Source organism: Silene latifolia, chromosome 6 (genome assembly GCF_048544455.1).
Source record: "Silene latifolia isolate original U9 population chromosome 6, ASM4854445v1, whole genome shotgun sequence".
In the NCBI taxonomy this organism is placed as follows: Eukaryota; Viridiplantae; Streptophyta; class Magnoliopsida; order Caryophyllales; family Caryophyllaceae; genus Silene; species Silene latifolia.
The window spans coordinates 14,273,188-14,281,558 of record NC_133531.1 but is presented as its reverse complement, the minus strand read 5'-3'; the positions used below and the strand labels follow the sequence as shown (position 1 = coordinate 14,281,558).

The window sequence follows — 8,371 nt, the reverse complement described above, 5'->3', positions numbered from 1 at the left end:
TATTCGACTTAGCCCTAATCGGTATAGGGACTTGTGGTACTGGGGCATGGAACGAGATGGGGTTTATACGGTGAAATCGGCATATAAACTGCTTGCAGGGGAGGGCATGGAGATGTATGCGAGCTCGGATAGAGATAAGGATAGATGGCTCTGGAATCGGCTTTGGAAAGTCTCGGTGTGGCCCCGCATCAAGCTCTTCTTCTGGCAACTGTGTAGCGAAGCGCTGGCAACCAAGGATGACATTGCAGCTCGAGTGAAAGATGAGTCTTCTTTATGTTCCTTTTGTTCTTCTTGTTTTGAGTCGAGTCTTCATCTTTTTCAAGGGTGTAGTGTGGCGAGGTGGGTGTGGGGGAGTCTTGGTTTGGACAGGGAGGAGGAAGGGGCGTGGTGTAGTATAAGAGAGTGGGTTGAGACATGGTAGAGGGAGATCGGGGAGGAGAATTATGGGAGGTTTATGGTGGGGTGTTGGGCTATTTGGGAGTGGCGAAATAAGGTTGTCTTTGATGGTGTTGAGGTGGAACCGGAAAGGGTGGTGCGAAGGGTGGAGGATGTCCTATGCGATCTGGCGGAAGTGGAACGAGAAGGTTGTGTACGGAGCGAAGGAGGGAGAGCTCGGGATGTCGAGAGTGGAAATGATGGGTGGAAGGCGGCATCAGTGGGTTTCATGAAACTTAATGTGAATGCGGGATTGAAGGAAGGTGAGGGGGTTGGGACGGGGGTGGTTTGTCGGAATGATAAGGGGGAGGTGTTGTGGGGTGCATCTATAGTCCGGGAACAATGCTGGGATCCAGAAATGGCGGAAGCGGTGGCGGTGATAGATGGCCTACTGGAGGTGCGTGATCGTGGTATTCAAGATGTTGAGGTGGAAAGCGACTGTCTTCGGGTTATTGAAGCTTTGAAGGAGCGGCGTCAAGGGAGAAGCATGCTAGCTATGGTTTTCGATGATATTCATTTAATTTGTAATAGCTTTCGGTATGTTGTTTGGTTGTATACGAGTCGTATTAATAATAGTGTGGCTCATGCTCTTGCTCATGTGCTACCTAGAGTCTCTGGTAAAACTTTGTGGTCGGATGTTCTACCTCCGTCGACAAACACTGCTGCACTGTTTGATTTATCGTTATTGTCTTAATGCCCCATCAGGGCTTTTTTATTCAAATATATATATATATATATATATATATATATATATATATATATATATAACTTTACTCTATATATATATATAATATATAGAACTTTACTCTATGTTTTGGTAAAAATTTACCGGTTATGAATTAATTATGTGAGTGATAGTGATTATCCTTAATGCCAGTTACGTTTAAAGTACGAACGAAAGGAATGACGAAATAAAGATAAACGGAGAAAAGGACACGGAAGATTTTTGGTGACGCGGAAAACCCGGTGTGGGAACAACCGCGGGGGGAGTCGGAATCCCGCCAATTATTGCACTATAATCGAGATTTACGAACGAGTAAGGAAATACAAGTATAATGTTGCTAGGTAATTATCACCAATTGTCAATGATTTTTTGGGGTGGAGTTGCTGCTTGATGATATTTTTCAATGCCCCCTGTAGATTGTTTTGCTCTCGTTTTTATAGCTGTTGGAGTCTCCATTTAGGGTTTGACGGCTGCTTCTGCTTCTGTTGCAGATTTCCTGGTCAACTTCCTAAGGAATAGGAGGTAGTTGTTTGACCGGGTCCCTTCCTCCCTTTGCACGTGAATGTTTATCTTATATAATTTGTGTTTGTTTTACTTTCTATCCCATGGTCCATAATGCGCCACCTCAGCAATCCTTCTCTCCCCTCTTTTTCCAACCACTGGGCTCCACGTGGCCATTCTTTTGCCACTCTTTTTCTGACAGTACAATGCCATGTCAGGATATTAAATGATATTTTTATCCCTAACAATTGCCCCCAAATTTCCGTCTCAAATATTTTTAGGCGGGAATTTCAGTTGCGATGCGGGGAACTGACGAAAGCTTTTAGCAGTTATCTTGGTTTCTACAACTTCCTTCATTTAACTCTTCCCAACCGCCCATTAATTCCCCCACTTGCCCTCAAACTCTTCCTCTCACGCCACTTTCTCGGTATCCCCCTTCTTTTTATATTCCCCAACTCCCTTCATCATTACCTCTCACTTCCTATCACCATCAATCACCTTCCATCTTCTCTGCCGATTTCTCTGTTTTTACAGGTACTTTGTCTTTATCTTCACTTTCCTCTTATTTCTTTGCATACTATGTCGCAAAAATCTGTCTCTTCGACCTCGGCTTCAGATCCAGCGACGCCGCCTGATGACTTTCTCTCCGGCGGTGTCCTTTCCGACAAGCATTCATGTGACTCCGAGTTTACCTGTGAGGATCTTGCTTACATCAAGAAAACTTTTGGTTTTCCTGATGATGTGGTGTTCCATATTCCGACTCCCGGCCAGAGAGCTGATTCGGTAAGGGAAGGGTGGATTTGCTTGTATGAATACGCCTTTCGTCTGGGTCTGCGATTTCCTTTCCCTCCTTTGATTCAAGAATATCTGAACTTGAATCAATTGGCTATTTGCCAAGTGGCTCCTTATACTTGGCGGACCTTGCTTGCGATTGACGCCATGAATAACCGTTTTGGTTATGATATTGGTCTCTCGGACCTTGCACACTTATTCTCGGTCAGGTCCCTTGCTCGGGGTCAAGTGACCATTCGGGTCCGAGACGGGGAGAAGAATTGCATCATCTTCCCTGTGAAGCCGGATGATAGCAAGTGGTTTTCCCGCTTTATTTTTGTGAAAATTGATACTCTTCCTGCTCCGACTGACTATATCGTCAGTGCCTGGCGATCAACACGCGGTACTTGCATGTCCTTATCCCTGTGCATTCTTCTTTGACACTTATATTTCCTTACTTGGCTTTTTGTGCAGGTTTATGCCCTTTGCCTTTGTCTTCGATAAATCCGTATCTCTTTCCAAGTCATTCGCTCCTCCTCCAGAAAATAGGACTTTTCCTAATCTGGTTCAAGATTCTGCTGCGGTGAAGAAAACAGCTGCTGAAGAAAAAGACTCCATGTCGACCAGTGCGTTGCTTTTTCCCTTTTTTGACTTGGTTCTGTTTCTGGATTCTTCGCATATTTGGTTTTGACTTAACGTTTACTGCTTCCAGGTTCTGCCAAATCTAGAATTTCGTTGCAAGATGTTTTGGCTCAGAAAGTGAAGGAGCAGGTTACGGCTGTTCCCAAGCCTGCTGAGAAGAGAAAATCTACTCCTGCCCCCGGCTCTGGACCTCGTCCCAAAAGGAGATCTGCTGCTGTGGATCGGGCTAAGGAGCAGGTTCCTATTGAAGCTACCCCTCTAGCCGTGAGGCCTCCATTGCCTGGGCACGGATTGTCTGCTTCTGAAGATGTTTTGACTTCTAAAGCTGTTCCTGGTGCGGATTCAACTAGGCCTGCGTCTGATGCAGTTCCCACACCTGAAACCATCCCTGCTTCTGGAGGTATCTCTAAAGTTGCTCCTGCTTCTGGAGCTACTTCTGCTTCTGGAGCCATTCCTGCTTCTAGGGCCACTTCCGCTTCTAAAACTGTTCCTGCTTCTGGGGCTGCTTCTGGCTCTAAATCTGCTCCTGCTTCTGGGGCCACTTCTGGCTCTAAATCTGCTCCGGGGGTTATTGTTTTTTCACTCCCAGATAATTTCGGTAGGAATAAGTCTACAAGTAGCTTGGACTTAATGAGCCAGATGCTTCTTCCAGCTCCTAGGTCTGCGTTAGATAGCGCTCCTTTGTCAGACTTGGTGGATCGTGCTACTGAGCATTCTTTCGAGGTAAACAATCATTGGTCATTTTTTTTTTTTTTTTTTTTTTTTTTTTTTTTTGACGCTTTGTTTTGGTCTATCAGTCCTTTCAGATGGCCCTGTACTTGCGGGAGAAGGTGTCTCTCCTGGTGGCAGAAAATGCGAAACTTCTAAGGCGCGAAGGAGGCCAATGAGGATAGGCTGAAGACTCAGGCTGATCTGAACAAGTCTCAGGATTTGCTGTTGGAGGAGGCCACTCAGAAGCAGAGTTTGCAGAACAGTCTTTCTCTTGCTGAGGGGCGGATTTCTGGTGCCGAGAAGAAAGTTGCTGATGCTGAGAAGAAAACTGCTGATGCTGAGAAGGAGGCCGCTGATGCTAGAGAGAAGGTTGCTGAAGTTGAAAAGCGTGCCTCGGAGGCTGAGAGGTGTATCTCGGAGGTGGAGAAACGTGCTGCTGACGCTGAGGCTCGCGTTGCTCAGATTCAGAAGGAGAAGGCTTCTGAGGTACAGGAGCTGAAAAGGACTCTAGTGGATGCTCTGACCTATGCTGCTCTGGAAACGAAGATTGACTGCATAAAGATGTTCCAGAAGGGTGAGCATTTGTCCTGGGATTTAGGAGCTGAGGAGGGGAGGCTTGCTGCTACTTTTCCGGATGGTTTGAATCTGGATATGTTGGCTGGCTTGGTGGAGCCTGGTGCTGTTTCTGCAGATGATCCGGGCGCTGAGGAAGAGGTGAACTCCCCTGCTCCTGATGCTTAGGCAACTGCTTCTGAAACTGTGGAGCACATTGTCGTAGATTAGTATTTTTCTGCATCTAAAAGACTTATGCTATGCTTTAGTTAGTTTTTGGCCCTACGGGGCATGACATTTTTATTTTGAACAGTTTATGTACTTTTGGTCTGGCTCTGGTGCCAGATATATTTTGCTTTGTGACTTAAGTATTTCCTACTGGTTATCTTTTTGTGTCGTACCGTTTCTGGTGCTTTGGTTTGTGCATGCACGTCGTTTGTTTGGCCATCGCTGATAGATTGCTGGCTAAGGGGTCTAGTATGCCCACTCGTCCAGAGGAGCCAGGCTTGCGTGGGTGCTAATGCATCGCGGGAGGCTGGTTGTCCCGGTTGTACGTGCTTAGCCACGGACACACGCCTTCTGTAGTAGATACAAGCTCTGTCAGATTAGTTTGCCTCATATTCAATTGGCTTATTTGAAAAATTTTATTCAAAGTGATTTTACAACTTAAAGTTTGTTAGAGTTTAAAATACGAACAAGGCTCTTAGAACCAGAAATGTCGGATTAAAAATAACGTTTTTTTAGAGCTAGAAAACATTCAGACTCAGGAGATATCTAGATCCAGAGAAATATATAAAAAATAGAAAAATATTTTAGAAGCAGAAAATATCTTTTTGCAAGCAGAGAAATATTTTAGAGCGAAAAATATCTTTCGAGAGCTTAAAATATTCAGGGCAATATCTAGAACCGGTCAATCAGATCTGTAGGTTGAATACCCGGTTCTTGACCTTCTTTGGTGACTTTAAATAAAATATTTTTTCAAGTGGGTGATATTCCAGGATCTGGGAACCATTTGCCCTTCCATAGTCATGAGTCGGTAGGCTCCATTTCCAACTGTGCTTTCTACTTGGTATGGCCCCTCCCAATTGTAAGCAAATTTCCCGCTTTGGTTCTTGGTATTCTGGAAGACTTTCCTTAGGACCAGATCTCCCACCTGCAGGGTTCTTACTTTTACGTTCTTGTTGTAGCTTTTAGCCACAAACGCTCAGGGGAAGCCATCCCGATCCGGGCGCCGGTTCTCGAGTTCATCTATCGTGTCCAGCCGCTTGCCATTTCCACCGGTTCCGATCTTCTCGTGATGCATCCATATCTCGTGGGTTGGGACCCCGACTTGAGATGGGATGATCGCTTCGCTCCGAACACCAGTCAAGGGGTTTGCCCTGTTGCAACCTTTGGTGTGGTTCTCACGCCCAGAACTAGAGGTAGCTCTTCCGCCCATTTGCCCCAATCTCCTCTAGTTTCTTTTTCGGGTTTTCAATGATAATCTTATTCTTTGGATTCACTTGTCCGTTGGATTGGGGTTCCCGGGAGTAGATTTAACGAACGAGATATTCCACCTAGCACAAAAAGCTTGATCTTATTTCCAATGAATTGGGACCCGTTATCACATATAATTTCGTATGGAATGCCAAACCTGCATATGATATTGCGTTTAATGAAAGATATCACCTGGGTTTCGTAACCGGGAGGATGATTCTGCTTCTATCCATTTGGAGAAGTAATCCGTCATGGCGAGCATGTAGACTTTGTTTCCTGGTGCTCGGGTAATGGTCCCACGATGTCCATTCCCATTTCATGAAAGGCCATGGTGAGATAACCCGGTGCGAGGCTCTGCTGGCCGGTGGCTAACATGAGCGTGCCTCCGCAAGCGTCGCATCTTTTTGCGAATTCCATGGCATCTTTGCGCATTGTGGGCCGTGAGAAGTATCCCCGCCTCGGTGCCTTGTTGGACAAAGCTCCTCGCCCCGCATGGTTTCCACATTCTCCACCGTGGATAGCATGCAAAACACTGAGACTCTTCCCGATCCGGGCATCCGAGGTAGGGTCCAGCGTGGGATTTCCCGAAAAGAACATTATCGATTAGTAGGAATCTGGATGCTTTCATTTTAAAGCCTCTTACCTCCTTTTTATCTCGCTTTGGTAGGACGTCGTTCGCAACCATTCTAGGTAGGGTTTCCTCCACTGAGTACTTTCTTCACTGCTGCCGTGCACACTTTTCCCCGCTTCCGCCGAGATTTCGGTGTTCTTTGGCTCCAAAGACGTGGACAATTGGTATCGTGGAAATAGTTCCTGTCTTGAAGGTTGCCCCCAGGGTGGCTAGTGCGTCTGCTTCTGCATTCAGCTCCCTGGGGATTTGCTTGATGTTGAATGTGACAAATTTGACTTTCAGTTCCTTGGCTACATCTAAATATGCCATCATCCTGGGATCCCTGGCTTCATAGCAGTCATTTACATGGTTAACTATAAGCTTAGAATCACTGCAAACCTGAAGGTGTCTGATTTTCAGGTCCAGAGCCAGCTTCAGACCCAGGATTAATGCTTCATATTCTGCTTCGTTGTTTGTGGCTTTGAATTCACATCGTACGGCATGGACTATGAGGTCTCCCTGGGGTGATTTGAGGACCAGCCCTACTCCTGCTCCTTTGGCGTTTGAGGCTCCGTCCACATGTAACTCCCATACCTGTTCTCCTTTGTCTTCCTCCAGTTTCGGGATGTCTTGTTCGGCCCGGGTCCGAGTCTTTAGGGCGTAGAGTCGACACAAAGTCCGCGAGCCCGAGACTTTATGGCCGTACGGGTTCAAACTTCGATCGTATCCGCTCGGATGTACGGACCACTTAGCCATCCGACCGACACCTGGTTTTCTCATGATAGTTTTCGAGAGGATAATTAGTTATCACGAAAATAGTATGAGACTCGAAGTAGGGACGCAGCTTTATAGGATGCGAACAAGTGCAAGGACAAGTTTTTCTAGTGAGGTGTACCTGGTCTCTGCCGAAAGCGAGAGACTTATCGATGTAGTATACCGGATGTTTGTGATCCTTCCCGCTCTCGCACTAGCACCGCACCGATCACGTCAGAATCGAGATATAGGAACAGTGGCTCTCCCGCTCGGTTTCGACAGAGAGGCGGGAGTCTTGAGATAACGTTTCGACTCTGAAATGCTTTTTCGTGGTCGTCCGTCCATTCAAATTTTTGGCTTTTCCCGAGTATATCATAGAATAGCCTCGCATCCGTCCGAGGATCTGGATATGAATCATGTTTAAGGCCGCCACTCTTCCAATCCAAAGCGCTGGACGTCTTTTGGTTTTCTCGCGGTGATTCCAAATGCAGAATTGCTCTTATTTGCTCTGCTTTGGCCTCTATTCCCCTCTGGTCACCATGTACCCCAGAACTTTCCGCTGGATACTCCGAAGGTGCACTTCGTAGGATTCAGCTTCATTTGGTATTTCCTGAGGGTATTGAAAGTTTCTTCCAGGTGCTGGTGGTGCTGTGAAGCCTGCTTCGATTTGACAACCATATCGTCTATATATACTTCCATAGTTTTGCCTATTTGTTCTTTAAACATCATGTTCACCAGCCTCTGATAGGTAGATCCTGCATTTTTCAGTCCAAAAGGCATGACGTTATAACAATAGATACCTCTCTCGATCTCGAACGCAGCTCTTTTCCCGGTCGTTGGGTGCATCTTTATCTGGTTATATCCGCTCCAGGCATCCGAAATGTCGCATCTCGTGGCCTGCAGAGAGCATCTACCATGGCGTCTATGTGTGGTAGAGGGAATGGATCCTTTGGGCAAGCTTTGTTTAAGTCCGTGAAATCTACGCAGACCCTCCACTTGCCATTCTTCTTTGGGACCACCACCACATTAGACAACCACTCTGGATATTTTACTTCACGGATCTTTCCAGCAGCAAGCAGGTTATCTACTTCTTGATTTATGACTTGGTTTCTTTCAGAAGCAAACTTTCTTCTCTTCTGCTGCACGGGTTTATGGCTTGGATCCACACTTAGCTTGTGAGTTATCACACTCGGGTC

General features: G+C 46.2%; 2 protein-coding genes across 2 annotated transcripts; both read left to right on the top strand.

Annotated features, from left to right (window-relative positions):
• Window positions 1-454: 454 nt before the first annotated feature.
• Window positions 455-1,129, top strand: LOC141587549 (uncharacterized). The gene has a single exon (XM_074409024.1). It carries the CDS (start codon window positions 455-457, stop codon window positions 1,127-1,129), a length of 675 nt encoding a protein of 224 aa, XP_074265125.1.
• Window positions 1,130-2,968: 1,839 nt separating this feature from the next.
• LOC141587548 (uncharacterized) lies at window positions 2,969-4,721 on the top strand. Its single transcript, XM_074409023.1, has 3 exons — window positions 2,969-3,057; window positions 3,144-3,796; window positions 3,871-4,721. Exons 1-3 carry the CDS (start codon window positions 3,048-3,050, stop codon window positions 3,958-3,960), a joined length of 753 nt encoding a protein of 250 aa, XP_074265124.1. The 5' UTR covers window positions 2,969-3,047; the 3' UTR covers window positions 3,961-4,721.
• The last annotated feature ends 3,650 nt before the right edge of the window (window positions 4,722-8,371 follow it).